This window comes from Xyrauchen texanus, chromosome 8, assembly GCF_025860055.1.
Source record: "Xyrauchen texanus isolate HMW12.3.18 chromosome 8, RBS_HiC_50CHRs, whole genome shotgun sequence".
NCBI classification, from domain to species: domain Eukaryota; kingdom Metazoa; phylum Chordata; class Actinopteri; order Cypriniformes; family Catostomidae; genus Xyrauchen; species Xyrauchen texanus.
The window spans coordinates 33,648,888-33,667,890 of NC_068283.1; the positions used below are offsets into that span (position 1 = coordinate 33,648,888).

Below are 19,003 nucleotides of genomic sequence, written 5' to 3' on the forward strand. Positions count from 1 at the left end.
CAAGCCCAGCAGCCGCGGCATTCTCTCTCACTATGTCTCTCACATAGGATGTGAAGCGTTTGGGGCTATCTTAACGCTATGAAATGCGTCGGGGAAGGCAGTCTTTCCCGGTCCTATTCTTTCAGGGGGAGAAGACCCTGCGGAGGCCACATCCTGCCCAGTCTAGGGGGAGGTAACATGTGGCAAATAAACCTCGAGGGTTGTGAAGCCGTACGTGGGAAATGGCGTGGTGGTTGGTCCAGCCTAATGAGGGGGGACTCTACAAGCACGGCGGCCGGGGCAGCGGGGCTGCCCAAGGTACCAGTCATCAAGCCGCGAAGGCTGTGGGGAGGACCGCAGGTTCCAGTCACAGCCCACGCTCACGGCAGCCCGGGCAAGCTTGTCGGCCATCTGTGCGTCCACCTCAGACTGGGCGGGCTGGCCCGAAGGCGTCAGCCCAGTAGAGTCTTCTGCTTCAGATGCCTGGACGCTCTCCGATGCAGCGGCGATGTCATCATCCAAGTCCAGGGGCTCAAGGGAGAATGCGGCTGATTGTGAGGCGACTAATGCAAGGCACTAGCCTCCCATTGGGAGCAACTTGGGGTTCAATGTCTTGCCCAAGAACATTTCGGTATGTGGAGTTGTGTGGGCCGGGAACCACCAACCCTGCGATTAGTGGACAACCTGCTCTACCACCCGAGCAACAGCCACCCCATGAGTGCACCTTTTAAGGTGTCATTGACGATTTCAGCCATTTTTCTGGCTTCGCCATTTTACAAATTTCAACCAAAAGGCATCTCTTCAAAATCCTGCCCATAAATTAAAGTCAGCCTATCCAATGTCTTGAATGTGCAAAATGATTGACCTGCAGAGATATTTCTTATTGGTTATCAGTAACGCGCACGCACGCGCACGCGCGCGCACACACACACACACACACACGTAGTGTTTCCATGTTTTATGGGGACTCTCCATAGACATAATGGTTTTTATACTGTACAAACTTTATATTCTATCCCCTAAACCTAACCCTACCCCTAAACCTAACCCTCACAGAAAACATTCTGCATTTTTACATTTTCAAAAAACATAATTTAGTATGATTTATAAGCTGTTTTCCTCTTGGGGACTGACAAAATGTCCCCACAAGGTCAAAAATTTTGGGTTTTACTATCCTTATGGGGACATTTGGTCCCCACAAAGTGATAAATACACGCTCACACACACACACACTCAATTTGGACTTATCATAAACTTCTGTGTTAGATTAAGTTATTTTCTACAGACTAACCCTAACTCTACGCCTAAACAATATTCTTGTCCACTTGGCCAACCAACCAAATGTGTTTGTTGTTAAAATGGAAAACTTATAATACTTTAATTAAATGCAATCATTAATTGTATTTGTACTGCATGCATTTCTGTGTGTGTCTCTTAGGTTGAATAGCTACAAGCAGAATAAACAGGCAGCTAATAATCGAGCAGCGACAGCCAATCAGACGCCGTCTCCCGAGGGAGAGAAGCTGCACAGTGACAGTGGTATCTCAGTGGACAGCCAGAGTCTGCAGGAGCAGCAAGCGCAGTCGCAGACACAGATACAGGCACAGGCCCACACACAGCTGCATGCGGCAGAGCAGATCGGTAAGCTCATTGGATAAAGACACATCTGGGAAAATTCTTAAAGTTGAATTGTGCAATTCCTGCATCATTACTAGAACCAAACTGAACTGAAAAATAAGAAATTCTGAGTATTGTGTTTGACAAGTTTCTTGGACATCGCTTGGACAAACAGGTAGCCTCATCCCAAATGTTGTTATGTCCAGCCTAGTTAGGTCACTCTGACACTTCATCTTTAAAACAAATTTAACTAAATGTAACAATCAAACACTCTCTACTAAAATGTCCACTCTCGCTCTCTCTCAAGTAAGAATCATTGGCTATATTATATTATAGTATTATAGTATTATACAGTATTAAAGTGAATTTGTACATTCAGACGCTTCATTAAACAAAGTGTCATTTTCCGTCTTATTTTTGTTTCCACACACAAAATAAAGTTTTCTAAATTTGTATATATTGATTATAGAATATAATGTGTAAATTAGAATATTCTGGGAATTCGAGGGTTCTTCAACTATAGTCCACAAGTTATTTTATTAAACATAATTAAATCTATACATTTAAATATACATTTTCTTAGGTGGCATTTAAAATGGCATTATAAACTAATGTTGATATGGTGTTCAGGTTTAGCTCAACTGGTAGAGCATGATGCTAGCAATGCCATGGTAATGGGTTTGATTTCCAGGGAACACACAAACTGATATAACTGTATATCTTGAAGGTAATGTAAGTCTCTTTTGATATATGCATCTCTAAAACGCATAAGTGCAAATGGTTGGGCATATTAAAGAAAAATGTAAACGATCAATAATAACTACTGTAATATTTCTGGAAATACCCCATATATTATTAAAAACTAAACTTACAGCAGTTAGACAAATTTCTGTGAATCACATTCCACGTTAATCTACTTCCTTCAATTCAAATTAGAATGACAACTCTGCATAGTATTTTCTACCACAGTTTGACGTCAATTCAAAGTTAATTGGAATCTAAAAAGCATTCTAAATTCAATTTTGGATGGTGCTCAACCCAGGATGAAACATCGGTGTGGCTGGTCACTAACAATGCAGTCCTCCATTACTTCTCACTCCTCATATGTAGATCATTTGTATTCATCCATATCTCTCTCTCTCTCTCTCTCTCTCTCTCTCTCTCTCTCTCTCTCTCTCTCTCTCCCCCCTCAGATATTATAGTTTAAATTTTTTTGATAATGCATGATTTCCTGTAAAGCTGCTTTGAAACAATGTGTGTTATGATAAGCACTATACAAATAAAAATGACTTGACTTCACTCTCATATCTTCCTTTTACACCTCACTATCTTATACACTTGTCATTTCCATGTAAGGCTTGGTGTAGACATGACTGAACTGTTTTATCATTCAGATCTTGAAAGGAACACACAAGTCGAGAACACGTGCACACACACTCACACCCATAGACACACACTCACACAAACTTTAAAAATAAACCAAAGAAGTGCTTTCATACATTCCTGAGAAATCTGTGTGACGCCAGTGTGCTGTTCAATAATATTTAAAAAGCCATGAAACAGAGATTACAGTTTTGTAGTACCCTCACAAGTGACTGACGCCATTGGGGCAGGATAATGGGATAAACAAAAGTGGGCAGGTTGACTTAACCTGCTACAGTGTTTGAAATCTCAGTTTGAAGAGCACTAAACATACAAAAAAGTGCTTTTACATATGCAGTCAAGGGAAAGTATTCAGTCGATTCAGCACAGAGAATGCATTTAAAGGTACAGTATGTCACTAACTGCACCAAACAGAAATGTAAAAATGATCAGTATTGTTTCCAAACAGATTTACCAAACACTCCTCCATTGTTCGGAAAACAGATAGTCCCACCTTAAACTTACACAATTTTTTGAGCCAATGTTGCTGTGTTGGGCAACACATGGCAACAAAACAAATAGAGTGTAATTTTGTTCACATTGCACCTTGAAATCAGAAATAAATCTAGAGCCTAAATAATGGGGCGAAATCTATAATTGAAGTGTAAAATTGTGTGTGATGAGTTGTCTTTACCCAATTAGAAGCAGCACATTAATTGTTATCCAATAAGAGAATGCTTGGTATAACCTTTTGAATGACCAACCACTAATGAGCTACACAAGCATTTTCAAAGTTCATAAGCAATATACAATTATGAAATTAAGTAAGGCACACAAAGCTGGAACGCCAATGCCAAAATCAGAAAAGCTCCAATTAGAAAATCGCAAGCTGAGCTTTAGAGAAAAGGATCTATAGGATGGCAAATTATATCATACATTATTAATTACCTTTTTATAAGAATGGAAGCTAAGACCATTATATGGAGTTTGGTTTAAGGCACTTAGTAGCCACTGAACTAGATATAGATAACTGTACTGTATATCTTTGTCTGAAATAGTCAGACTTTTTACTTTTGACAAAAATTCTACACATTCTATTTTAGTTTCATCTGAACAACTGTTTGCGGAGACTGGAAAGCCATTATTGGGATGAGTTTTTTTGGAAGATGGTCTATTATTGCAGTATATCAATTTAATTTATACCTGTCCCTAAATGACATGTTTACAAAAAACAAAGCAAACTGTAGTTGTTTGTTTTACAAGTGGGTCAAGCAGTCTCTTCCTGTGTAAGTGGGTGGTGGTAAAAATTCGGACTCAAATTGCAAAAATCAACAGTCAGAGAACTGTTAATCAAATATAAAAATGCCAAATATTAAATGTTTTGTCCTTAATATTAGTCCTGTGTTTCTCTCTCTCTCTCTCTCTCTCTCTCTCTCTCTATCTGTGTGTGTGTGTGTGTGTGTGAGAGAGAGAGAGAGAGAGAGAGAGAGAGAGAGAGAGAGAGAGAAAATGAGTACTGGCCTGAGTGAATCACTCAGGATAAATGCACCTTCTTAATGAATAAATAAATAGCAGCATTTTCATTTGCATTTATTGTAAATGGTTCTTTGGGCCAAGGGCATTATGTTAACTTCACTTTGGATCTTTTTCATGGACACAGAGTAAAGCTGCTGTAAGCGATGGTTTTGTAATACCATGCTGAATATGTCCCTGCCACCTGACAGATATCATTGAAATAAGTGTCGTGAGAAATCACACCTGTCACTGTGACAGTTTAAGTCTCTAAACAGCCAAAAAGAATCTGACCTTTCTGCCTGCCAATCATATTGTAGGTTTGCTGCTGACATCGGATTTGCTGACTTGTCCTGGGAGAGGAGAGCGTTTTTATTATTATAAACTTTATATAAAAGAAGTATAAAGAATTTCCAAGTAAATAAATCAACAAATCAACCTATAGGCATATACGCACACAGTGTTTAAGTAATGGCTAGACTACTGAGTACCAGTCGCCATTTGGACTAGGGAGAAGAACAGGCAGTCTTGGGGTTTGGAAATGAGGCTTATCATGTGCTTGTGAGGGAAAAGCAATGCATTATAGAAGATAGGTGGTGAATGTTGATGTGTTTTGGAGGGGAGGAGATGCAACCTTTGTAAAGAAAACATAAAAACACAGAGTGTCAGGAATGTGATGCAGACCCTCAACTCAACACCTCACAGAGGCCCAGGCCAGGATGTGTGTTTTTGTATTTTTAGGATGGAATAGCTGGATGGCTAATGGGGCAATCTTGTTAAATCACTCAAGAGACCAGTGAATATGTTCAATATTAAAGCTGTAAAATCATCAGTTCTTGTCTGTACATACTGTATCTGCTTCTTGCTTTATTTGGAGTCATTGGTCTCACTTGTCCGTTGCTGTCAATTAGGGGTGACAAATATCCACTGTCTGTTGTTTAGGAGGCGTTCCCAACGAGCATCTCATTGCAGAACGTCAGCTTATTTTTTTTCTCTTTTTCTTGCTTATGCTCTCCCTTCTCTCTTTTTTTTCCTCTCTTTACATTTCTGCCATTGTCATGTTGGGCATTTTCATCCTGATTACACTTTAAATTTGGCAACAGCAGTCAAAAGTTTTGCTACTGAAATCGGTGCGTGCTTATCGAAAAATTAATCACTGCCCACAGTGGCCTATGCTGGAAGTGTTGTTAAAGGGTCAGTTCACCAACAAATTTAAATTCTCTCATCATTTACTCACCCTCATGCCATCTAAGATGTGTTTGACATTCTTTCTTCTACGGAACACAAATAAAGATTTTTTTGTCACAAATAAAGTCATACAGATCAAAACTATAAACTATCCCTTTAAATGTGTGAGCAACTCATGATTATGAGTGAAAAGTCCACAAAGTGGCGCAAAAAAACCATTTGTATTTATAGTAAGGCTGTCAATCGATTACAATTTGTAATCGCATTAATTACATGACATGCCAATTAATTAATCACATACATCATTTTTAGCTGAGAAAGGCACCCAAATAAAGATAATTCATAAACATAATGAATAATAATTCAAATATTTATAAATATAATATGTAGGGCATATAATAAATCTATTATATGGGTTTAAATTCAGTTTGAAAAAATTGCATTATTGAGGATGAATAAAGCATTGATTAGACAATACAAAAATTGCTTACCTACAGTTGACAATTGAGCTTGAACTGATCGTATGGTAGGAAAATCTGTACTTATATTGCGGAATTTACATACATGATTAATTGCGTAAATGTTTTTAGCGCATAATTTCTTTTTTTATAAATAATCACACTAAATTTAAACATTAAATCGACAGTCCTATTTTTTGGTTGTAAATGTTGTTATATAGTCAACGAGTATGCACACTTTATTAATTATATGCCCTAACCGAAACCCCAACCCTAACCATCAGTGGAGTATAAGCCCAATTTTATTTCAGAGTGAAAATGCAACCTCTGAATCGCACTCTCCAATGCTTAAGTGAACTACTTCATGGTTCCCATGGGACCAGGACCCGTGTCTCGTAGGTTACTCGTGCAAGACGGAAAAGAGATCATACCTGAAACAAAAACACATACAAACAAACAAAAAATTCTGATGGGGGATGACACTTAGTCAGTAATTCGTCTTAACAGGGATGATTTTAGGGTACTTTAACTTTCGGAAGCAATATGTCGATTTCCTGTGTAATCATGTTGTTCTATCCAAGAAGGCAAGGAAGACAGTGCCTCCACAAAAAATCATGATGCCAAATTAACCAACAGAACAAATATAAAATAAGGCAAATAAAATGAAATATGAGATCAAATAGAGTGCAAAATATGTATTAACTCAAGGAACACTGTCCATCAGCGACACCACAAATTTTAGAATGAGGCAGTGAAATACATTCAAAAAGTCACATTAGAGGAGGCAACGCCTCAAGTGTCACTATGATTGGTTGATTACCATTAGTGTGATAATGCCCACATGATGTTAGCACCTGTTCTGCAAATCGGCCTGAATAGGTCAAACTGATGCAAATTGCTGGACTAATTACTGATTTAATATCTCACCCTCTCTTTCACTTTTGCTTTATTTTCTCTGCCCTTCTTACTATTCACATTTGAGTAATTCACATTACTATTCACATTAGAGTTTTTTCCCATATGTGGGAGTTTTTGTCTTTACAAAAAGTGAAAGTGACAGAGACATTGTCAATTGTTTATGTGCCTTTTCCATATTGTGTGCAGTTATCGCTGAACCGTAACCACAGTAGTAGGAGATATGCCATTTTCTCACTCACCCTCCATATGTTTCTTTCTCTGCTCAATGGTACGGCTTGATCAGAACTATCCTCGGCAGGCCAAAATAATGTGATTTCAAAATACTCCATCCCCCGCTGAGGATACATGAAAATGTAGGACAACCCCCAAGGGATGAAGAGTGTAATATTTTCATCCATGGAATGATAGAAAGTGTGCACTCCTCCCCAATAAAGGTCAATAAGGACCTTCTCATGAGAGACTTTTTCTGTTCTGCTTAATCCAAGTTAAGTGCCATCAACACGATCTGAGGCATGCTGTCAATTACCACTGACAATAAGTTGACTATATTGGCATTTACAGTAACATGGTGGAAGTCAATGTGGCAAAGAATTTTAGAGGGTTTAAAAGCAGAAATGTGCAGCTTGCCATTTCTAAAGCACTTAATCCTACTTTAAATACTTTATATTAATTGTTCAGTTAAATGTATTATCTGAGCAGTAAAGATGTTGTTTGTTGTCCTTTTAGTGGTGGTACTATAGCAGATGCACTTGTGGTTATGCATTACTGACATGATTCCTATGGGTAGATTTCGCACTTTGTCAACAGTACTTTGCGGATAGTTCCAAAACATCTCATTCTGGTATCCATGCATGCATCATCCGAAAAGTTTACTGACTTTAAATATCAATGATAGGAGCAATCTAACAAACATGGTTGGTTAGCAATTTTATCACATTGGTATCATGTAAACATGTAATATTTAAATATTGTAGCTATACTTTCAAAATGTTTCGATACTTATTCCAGTGGCATGCCTCACCCCATAGACTTACATTGTAAAATGCATTACTATAAACACAGTTTCAGCTTGTTTTTAAAATCTGAGAGTCAAGACTTTTTTTCCTGTGATAATCAACAGCATGCCATAGAAAGTTTGAGTTGTATTTAACCTGGAGCATTCCTTTAAAAATGCACTTAAGTGCAAAAACTCTAGTAAGCAAATGTTAATATTTTTAAAACAAATTACTATAAGACAATTTGGCATGATTAAGATTAAGATGAACTAAAACATGTTTTTCAGGACTTCTAAGTAGCCTGCTTTAAATGTATGTTAATGCTATGCATAGTCTACTTTATTTGGTTCAAATCCCAGCTTTTCCATTGACTGTCCTTGGCACCTCTCAACTGTACAAGCGAATACACAAAATTTGGACCTAAACGTTGCTGTCTAATTATGCAGTACACTTTTGTTTTATCCAGTGGGTGGGTGTGGCTAGAATCGTCTCTGCAGGCAGCTATGATGTCATGACAAGAAAAAAAAAAAGTTTTCTTTTTTCTTTTTTTTCTTTTTTTATTGCACAAAATGGCACAGCTCTGAATTGGTCCAGACACAAAGCGGTACCTCAGAACTAAAAGCCTACTTGAAGCATTCCGGAACTGTTTCCATGGCAGCCCACAATTGACAACAGATTGAAGAGTTAGTGGGAAAATGAAGCATTTGTGTCTCAGGCTGAATGTAGTAGTGATTGCAGTTAGGGCTGGCAGAGGGGATCAGGGTGCTCAGAGCTCCAGGGGGGCCTGTTTGCCTTTGAGTGGATAAAATGGAAGCTGCATGTTACTTATGTAAAAACTTTGCTTTAGTTATTTTTTTATTTTTTTTTATTTTGTCCCAAATGACTTTTTTTTATAAAATTATATTTATTAATTTCTATTAAATCTCTTGAAAACAATTTTAACTTTTTAATTTTATATTTGCTGTAAGAAATTACTGCAAGACTTATGAGAATTTGTATGTGCAGTAGGTGGGATGAACAGATGCCCGTGATAAAAATTTGGGTCACGAATGTGACCTGGTGGGCAGTATGCATGCTCCGACATGGGGCTAGAAATGCGGGAGAATACGGCCTGGTTTGATTTAAGTTAATATTTAGGTTTTAATTCACAGCAGTCTGTAAAGAACAGAAAATAAATTAAAGAAACATTGTTTATTGAAAATGGCTTGGAGACATCTGATCTTTGGACATGCTTAGTAAGTCAAAAATAAACTTTAATTCTCATGTTGTTATTGAAATTCAACACAAAGCAAAAGTGTTTCTGACCTGAAGTTGGCTTAAGATTTCTCCTTTTTTAAGTTTGCAAAGTTCATGCCAACATTCCATAATAATTGCGCAATGCACAAAAGGCCAGAGTATGTGTTTTAAAGTCAACAAATTTAACAAGCTTAACTGTATATTCTGAGTTATTGATATGAAACAATTGGTACTTATTACTTTTGGATGAAGGGAAACTTTGAGCATGATGTAAAAAAACAGGTTACATTTCTTCAGTGTAGTCTGCAGAACACTGTCACAGAATAAGCTACACTATGCCAATATTGCAATAATAATATTTAATAACTTTTTCTGATAATCAAAAATCTGGCCTTCATGACTATGTCTGAAGTATAGAACAGCTCTTATTGGGTTTAAAAGTGACAACAATTACCAGGCATGTAAACTTTTTAGTGAACACAAGCTAATTAAAAAATAAAAAATCTGAATGGTTCTTTTATCTTTAAGATGAGACAATAGCCACCATATGTACCATTACGATTCCCCCCAGGATACGAGTGGACAGTCTCATCCCATAATAATATCTCTGTTTAAAGGGATAATTCACCCAAAAATGAATATTCTCTCATCATTTACTCACCCTTGTCCAGGCATGTATGACTTTCTTTCTTCACCAGAACACATTTGAAAAATTATTTTTTTATTTTTTTATAAATATCTCAGCTCAGTAGATCCTTAAAATGCAAATGAATGGAGATTACACTTTTGAAGCTCCAAAAATCACAGACAGTCAGCATAAATGTATGTATTTTAAATGAATGTCTTCTAGTGACAAGATTGCTTTTGGTGTGAAAAAGATAAATATTTAAATACTATTTTAACTATAAAAGCTGTATGCGCATGTGACGTAATTGCATTGCCATTTGAAACACTCGAGAACTGAAGCATGTGCGACATAGCCGGAAGATCAGCGCTGTATACATGTGAGGAGGAATTCTGTAGAGTAATTTGTTTGGTTTTGGTTTAGATCTGTATCTACAAGAGACCGCTCGGACTCCACCCTCTTGTGAACCTTACCCTCAAATTGGATTATGTTAATTAAGTTAAAAAGTACTTAAATATCTTTTTTCAAACCAAAAGTGATTGTATCATTTTAGAATACATAAATTTAACTGCTGGTGTCTTATCTGTGACGTTTATTCTGATTGTCTGCGATTTCTGCAACTTCAAATGAGAAATCTCAATTTACTTGCATTTTAAGGACCTACTGAGCTGAGATATTTTTCTATTTTTCTTCAAATGTGTTCTTGTGATCGTATCGCTTTAGAAGACATAAATTTAACTCCTGCTATCGTATGGATGACGTTTATGATGACTGTCTTTGATTTTTGGAGCTTCAAAGGAGAAATCTCCAATCACTTGCATTTTAAGGACCTACTGAGCTGAGATATTTTTCTATTTTTCTTCAAATGTGTTCTGGTGAAGAAAAAGTCATACACAACTGGGATATCATGAGGGTGAGTAAATAATGAGAGAAATTTTGGGTGAACTATCCCTTTAAGCCCCACAAGCCCACTTCTTGTCCTGTACTTTTGAATAACCTATTCAGATGGTACACCCTGTTATTGTGGAATGTAAATAGGAAGCAAAACTCTGCTACCAAACAATACTTCAAACATGAAATACTAAAGTCTTTTTCTCTTTTTGTCTCTAGTGGTGAGAGTGGATGGGGGGGCTCAGCCTGACTCCCCCCCACCTCAGGCCTAATGAGTGAGGAACAGGGCGTTACGTCATCATTATGACGATGAAGGAGGAGTGAAAATTTGGAGTAAAGGGAACAAAGGGTGCAGAAGATCACGAAGGAGAATGGAGGAGTGAAGCCATGATGGGTGTTTGGCAAGGGAGGCTGAGACTTTGAATACTTCTGAACCCAGCATGAACAGTTTGCTGATGTGTTGGGTCATCAGCGTGAATGGACCTGTCTTAACATCAACAATCAGACTATGGCCTAAAGTAGCTACTTTAAATAAATGTAAGCCCATTAGCCCAAAGCAAGTTCGCAGCATAATGTATAGCGAATACCCAGTTCAAACCTCAACAAACTGTGAATGTTTCAAACTGGGTTTCTCAAATGTTTGACGTAACCTCATGACATGAAATTTGAATCTCTTCACGACTGGACGGCGGACAAGGGTTTCAAGGTTATCACGCAAATTAGCAACCGCACCACTGTTCCTCCATTTGGGGCTTTCTGCCTGATTCAATATGGTTTTCTTTTTTGCCTTATCTTTGAAGTATTAATAGATTTTGTCTCTAACATCAAAGCTCTTTTTTCATCTGAATTTGACCCGGTTGTTGCCGTTTATAGGCAACAACTCACGACTGTGACATTTGCTGACCTTTACTAATATAATGACTCAGATCTAAACATAGCTCTCCTTTCCTTTCTTTTCTTTAACACTCTCTGTGACAGCCCTTTCTCTATTAAACCTCACAAACACACACATAGCGTGTCATATTCCCTGGCTTCCTCTGCTCATTGCCTAGATGTTCTATTTTTAAAAACCTGATTCAAAATGCAAAGAGGAACCAAAACTGAAATACTGAGATAGACTGGGACAAACAGACAAAAACTGAAAGAACCTGAAAGAGTTAAATAACTATTTGAAAGCTGTCATGTACTCCTACATGTAACCACCATGTTTTTGTCCCACCGTTAATTCAGAAATTTGGTTTGTCCTAATTTATATTCCAGTTCTTAAATGATTCCATTAACGATTCAATGGTCTTTCAGAACTATATTCTGAACAAAAGTACTAATCAAATACAAAAAATTTTTGTAGCAAATCTTACTGGTATATTATATCATATCTGAAACTATAACTAATCACTGTCATTTGACAAACCAGACATTATTTATGCTGATTTAAGTTTCACAAGCCTGAAGTACACAAACAAATAGTCATAAGTTTCATTTAAAAGAACCAGCCCATAAAAGTCATTTATTCATGCATTAGACTTCACTGGGCATGCTTTATGTTTGTTGTTGTTCGCAAACAGCGGCACACAGTCTTTCTCTCTCATCGCATTAAATTCATCCCACAAGCTCACAACTCACAACTATTATTATAAACTATTTATTTAGCCATACAGTGATCGAGACGGGATCTTATGCAGAACCAGTTCTTGATTTCCAACCTTAGTCACAAAAACATCAGGAAGAACAAATGGGCCATTCCTGATGTTTGATTTTGGATTTACTTGGATTTACCCATTATATTTTAAACTTTTTTTTTTTTTTTTTCACCACCACTGGAATGATCAAAGTCCATCGACATCTCTGGTTCTTGATGATTCATCCTCTCTTGGTTTTCTTTCTTTTTGTCACTAACTCTTACAGTCTCTGTTCAGTTCAGTCTTGGCTAAATGATTCATTCCATAAAGCTAAGGGCCGGACATGTGGTGTACAGTATGTGCATCAGATGCCATAATTTGGTTTGAATTACAACGCCATATCAGCTGTCAAATGCTGGAAGTGGTCATGTTCACTGCGTGCTGTATGTTATGAGAATCTGCAGAATAGAGTGAGCCGTGCCATCAGGTTATGTCACTGACCCAAACTGGACATATTTCAGGGCAGACTTGTCATCGTCTTAACAGAAGAAAGGAGTGTTAGTGAGATTTGCATTGAAGTAAATTTGTCTAATCATACTAGCGGTGTCCAAAATTAACTTTTTGTAACACCTGCCAATGTAGAGTAAATAGAGAAAATGTACCGTCCATAAAACATTTCTTACTGGCAATTAAACTGCAATTCTGTATTATGAAATATAGATATCTTTTGTTTTCATGACAACTGTATTATTATTTTTCCCCTTGCATATTAGCGACAAACAGCGCTGGTCATTAAGTCACTCGCAGCATCATATACAAGCTAGTCACCATCTCTCTGAGAAACGACACTGTTGTAATTATGATTATGTTGCAATCGAGTAAATTAGTTTCAGTGGCTTTATGCGAGGAATATTCCACATAGGTGTTGCAACATGGGCTTTTTGAGAACCAAAAAATTTTTAAAACTTCTATAAATTACATTTTCCATTAAAGTAAAACTAAAAAGAGTTGGGACCCACTTTATATGAGGTGTTTTAACTACTAGCCTGTGTTCTTAATCATTTGATAGAATGTACTTATGACATACATACTGTATGTGTTGTTGCATTGTACTAACATTTAAAGTACATGCATTTAATTACATCTATATTTACACTGACCATGTTTACATGGACACCAGAAAACGGTTTATTGTGAGAAAGCTGCTTGAGGCTCAGAATTGGTGCATGCGTTTAGATGAGCTGTTTTAGCGGCTTTCTCTTTACTCCCATAGACATGCGGCTTGAAGCAGCTGTCTTTACTGCAACATAACTTCCTTGTGCACTTGTGCAAATAATAAACATGGCATCTGAATAGGACTTCACTATTTTATTGTCCGTTGCTATGCTTCATATCCAGATATTCCAAAGAGGTTGCTGTGTTTGTTATCTTATCTTATCTTATTTTTGTTATCGCAACCTGCAAGGGAATTGCGCTGCAATAGTGGGGTTTTCCATCCGTGATTCCACCAATGTATGAGCATACATACGCAAACGTTAGAGACAGCCCATATTTTACATTTGTGTGTATTATTGTGTATAGTTTACTGTGTATGTGCCTTTTCCACTTTACTCCAAGACATATTTTATTCTTTCAACTGTTTTGACTTTTTGTTGGGCTCCATCCTATGACGCTTGTTTTGATGGTCTGTTCATGCATGTTACAATGCTGCTTATGTGTTTACATGGGCACATTAAGTTGTATTCTCTTTACGGGATGTTACGGGATATGTGTTAGGGATAAAGAAAGCGGTTTCTGCAAAACCTAGAATAAACAGTTTTTTTTTTAAGTGCATGTATAAATGGACACTGTTAACCTTACCCCTAACCCAATCTTTACCGTAAACCCCACCCCTACACCTAAACTTACCCGCACCTCAACCTCAGTAACAGAAAATTTGAATCTTGTGAGAATTTAGCAAAAAAAAAAAAACATGTGGTTACACAATAAATACACTGCCTGGCCCAAACAAAAATTGCATACTCTAATATTTCATTGGACTGCCTTTATCTTTGATTACAGTGCACATTCATTGTAGCATTGTCTCGACAACCTTATGCAATGTCACAACATTTATTTCCATCCAGAGTTGCATACATTTTTGGCCAAGATTTTTTATTGATGATGGGAGAGTAGAAGCACTCCTAAAGTCGTCTCTAGCACATCCCAAAGACTTTCAATGGAGTTAAGGTCAGGAGTCTGTTGTGGTCAATTCATGTGTGAAAATGATTCCTCATGCTCCCTGAACCATTCTTTCACAATTTAAGCCCAAAGGATCTGGGCTTTGTCGTCCTGGAATATGCCCATGCGTCAGGGAAGAAAAAAATTCATTGATGGGTTAACCTGGTCATTCAGTACATTCAGGTAGTTAGCTGACTTAATTTTATTGCGGCATAATGTTGCTGAGCCTAGGCTTGACTAATTGAAGCAATCCCAGATCACAAGGCAGTGTAAATTTTTGTATGTACTTTAATGCTAGTAAATTGTAGTTAAACACACCTAATTCAGTGGGACCAAAAGAAGAAAAGACAGAAGTCGTAACAGATTTCCTGTAGTAAAAGTTTGTATGTCTTTAATATGAATCGCTTATGTCACTTAGATCAACAAGGGTGAGACAATCATTCTTTCAGACATAAGATATTATGTTGTAGTTCCTTATAAATCTACCAGCCTCTGGTGATTTACTTGCCAAAGCAAATTTTACCACATTTTCTAAATGTTGATTAATTTGGACTCACAAACATGTCAACTAAAAGCCTGAGCCACTAAAATTACTTAATTACTTCCTGTTTTCTGTCCATTCACTAGGATATTACGCTAGTAAACAGACACTAGGGACCTAACGCCGAGGGATTTCACAGTGTGCGCATGCAAACAAACACACGCACGCACACACGCACACACGCACACACACACACACACACACACACACACTCATGTTGTGTTTCCATGTTTTATGGGGACTTTCCATAGACATAATGGTTTTTATACTGTACAAACTTTATATTCTATCCCCTAAACCTAACCCAACCCCTAAACCTAACCCTCACAGAAAACATTCTGCATTTTTACATTTTCAAAAAACATAATTTAGTATGATTTATAAGCTGTTTTCCTCATGGGGACCGACAAAATGTCCCCACAAGGTCAAAAATTTCGGGTTTTACTATCCTTATGGGGACATTTGGTCCCCACAAAGTGATAAATACACGCTCACACACACACACACACACACACACACACACACACACACACACACACACACACAGCAACTAATGGACTGTCTTTCTTTGCATTCCTAATGTGCTTACTGCCAGGCTCTGGAATAAACATGAGAGGCATTAGTGAGACATTCCTGTCAGGCAGGTCGTAATTACCCCTGAAGCTTTCAGTTTCTCTTCCCCATGCTCAGTTCACTCTCCTGGGGTGCTGTCCTGATCAGCTTTCTTTCCCTAGAGCTCTGCATCTCCATTCTGGGACTCACCGTCCAACCTTACTGGGTTCAATAAAATGTTTTTGGTTGCGACACACCAGTAGAGAACCACTGTTCAATATTAATTATACATCTACAAGAAATCACTTTTTCATCTGACAAATCTTTCATTTAAGAATACATTTATTCTTCATTATTCCTGTCCACAGAGCTGTTTGTGGCTTAAGCCACTATTATAGTGCCTACTAGAAGTCATGCATTAGCTTCTGGTTTGATGTATGGGTCTGTGGAATAAGTTTGCCTCCGGCTTTTTGGAAGAAAGCTTGTCAGCTTCATCACCTTTTATAACACTTTAGTAGCGTGCATCTCCCCTGGCACTTTGCTTTCCATTAAACCATGCTGTGAAGCATATCATTGGCTTCTGGTGTTGCTTGCATGCTAGTGTGTAATGTGTTTTATGGGTTCAACATCTCTTGTGGGGCACCTCACTGATGTTTGCTCTGAGATTAGACTACTTGAAAGAACCTGATGAGATCAAGATAAGTTCTCTTTCACTTTCTCACTCTCTATCTGTGGGAATGTGCCAAGAAAAGATTGGGTTGTCTCTATCCCATGCTTGTTTCTTAACACAGAGCAGAAAAGTTGGCAAACGTCAAATAGAGAGGTGTTGTCACAGCAATACGAAAGAAATCGCAGTGATTGATGCTTCTCAGGGGGTGGGGTGGTGTACTTATAAATAATATATATTGGAAATGTGACTATATTTTCATAGAATGGTCAAATGATTGTTTGTTCTAATGTGTTCTGATAAATTGTATGAGGGTGAGCCATTTATCATTTAACCCCCACAATTTGAGATTGGCATCTATAGGGCATCAAATAATCAATCAGTGAGCATCGATTCAAAAAGAGAAAGGATTGGTTCTTGATTCAGTTCCCTGGATTGTGCCAACGTCTCCATAAATAACAGCAGCTTTATTAATACTAGCTTTATTGTCAGCCAGAAAATTTAATTAAAACACAAATTTTGTTAGCAATATAGTCACATGCTAAATAAATTCTTCACTCTTTTCTCCCATTCTTTCTTCATTTCTACTTTAGTACATTTTTTTTAAATGTTTTATTTTTTTATTTTAACAGAGTATTTTTTTCCTTTTCATTTCAAATTGCAGTATTTTATAGAGACCACTTACTTTCGTAGCACTTAAAAAGGATTGAATATTAACACTCAAATAGTGTTGATCACCAAAAAGTGCCTGTGGACTATATCAGGTGTCTTTGAGTTACGTATGTTTAAAAAGTTTGATTTCATGTATTATTTCACTATTTTTCCTGTGTGCTCTGTGTTAATCGTATGTGATAGTTTTTTATTATTAATTTTCATTTTGTTATTCTATCTTGGTGAGAAAATGTTGATGTTATAATTACAAGTCATCATTATCCATACATCCAGGTGAATATTATCAATCGCTCTGTGTTTTCGAGAACTGCCTAAAATTTAAATAGACATACTGTATATTACACCAGTACCATTAGGGGAATATATGACCCCCCCAAAAAACACTAAATATATCATATAATGTCACTTTTAATGCACATCGGATCATTCTATGCATTTAACTCTGTCTAATTTACAAAACTATTAGCTTAAAAAGTGGCAATATTTGATAGATGTGTTTTACAAATGTGTTGATATGGATGGAAAGTGATTGTACATTACTATTAGTCATGATAGAGACTATATCACATTTAAGAGATGTTGGGAAGAATATCCACATACATGATTTTGAAAACTAACTTCCCTTGTTCAGCCAATCCCTTCTATAGAGCTGAATGTTATCTGTACATAATCCATGCTGTACAATGCATTGTGTAAATTGTTTCCTGGATTTATGTCAGTACAATTAATGTAAACAAGAGCTGAAAGCATTTAGAATTCTATTAAATAAAAACCAAATATGACTGCAAAGACATGGTCTGCTTTCCATCATTTAAAGCTGAATTACATCATTTCTGTGTCACTATCAACAAAAAATGGAATTGCAAAAATAATAAATGCCCTGCTGAAAATAAATAGATAAATAAATAAAGCTTAAACCAGCCTGGTTTGCTGGTCTTGGCTGGTTTAAGATAATTAAACTGTTTTTTCCAGCCTGACCAGCGGACAAGTGCCCAAACTTTGTTTCTCATCTAAATTCTGATGGTTCCAGAAGGGATATACTATTGAAAGAGAACCTTATAGCATCCAATGTTCTGACTACAGGGTGAGCATGACTATTTCTCAAGGGAAAATATCTATAATGAAATTTTAAGACTTTGTTTTGATTTGTCATGTGAATACCCTGGGAAACATGAATCAGGTAGACACCAAGCTCCAGGAATCCATGATTAACATTTAGTGGTTCAACCTCTATATGCCCCTAAGAGGCTTCTTGGGCAATATTAGCCCCAAATCCAGACCTAGCCATTATAAATGAACCAAAATAAATCCCTTAAGATCTGCATCCCAGTAACAACACGGGCAGTGCATCAGATTCCATGTGTAAAAGAATATGACATTTTCTGTGCGGTGAATGTTTAGCAAGCATGAAGAATTGCACAGCAGCACTTTATTGGCTTTTTGCAGCATATATTGGAATTTCAATCTTGTGTTGTTCTTTTAATGTACAGGCAGCAAATAAATAGAAACAATGCCAGATGCACAGCCATTAACTGATTGACTTGCCTGTCACATTTCCAAATATATATATCACTTCATGTCTATGGGATGTGAGAACATGTTTTTAATTCTGTCAAAAATGCAGAAAAAGTGGGGAGTGGGCAGAAAAGCACAGACCACAAAATATGTTTGGACCAAGTATTTGCCAAACCACAGAGTAAAGCACATCCATATGCTTCATTAGAACCAGTCTTTGACACACTGCAATAGTAACGCTGCTCGAATTTACTCTGAAAACCAATGAAACACTTTTTATTACAAAGATTTAAAAAAAAGAACTGTTCCTTTTGTAAATTGTGGGTACATACCAATTCTTATTAACACAGTCTTATCACAATTCACAGTAATTCATACGAGAGGGTGAAGGGTCATCCGAGGGACTGTTGTCTTTTGTTTTTGTACTTTTATGTTT

General features: G+C 37.1%; 1 protein-coding gene across 2 annotated transcripts in view; it reads left to right on the forward strand.

Moving 5' to 3' along the window:
• The window catches only part of LOC127647837 (tumor necrosis factor receptor superfamily member 16-like), a 142,403-nt gene that overhangs the window by 39,685 nt on the left and 83,715 nt on the right, over window positions 1-19,003 (forward strand). The window contains exons 5-6 of one of the 2 annotated variants that reach the window (XR_007971108.1): window positions 1,418-1,620; window positions 11,001-15,585. Coding sequence is in view for 1 of the 2 variants with exons in the window: in XM_052132327.1 (XP_051988287.1) it covers window positions 1,418-1,620; window positions 11,001-11,053 (256 nt within the window). In the remaining variant the exon portion in view is untranslated. Of the gene's footprint in view, window positions 1-1,417; window positions 1,621-11,000; window positions 17,833-19,003 lie in introns of those variants that run through there. The other variant, XM_052132327.1, reaches the window with a different exon arrangement.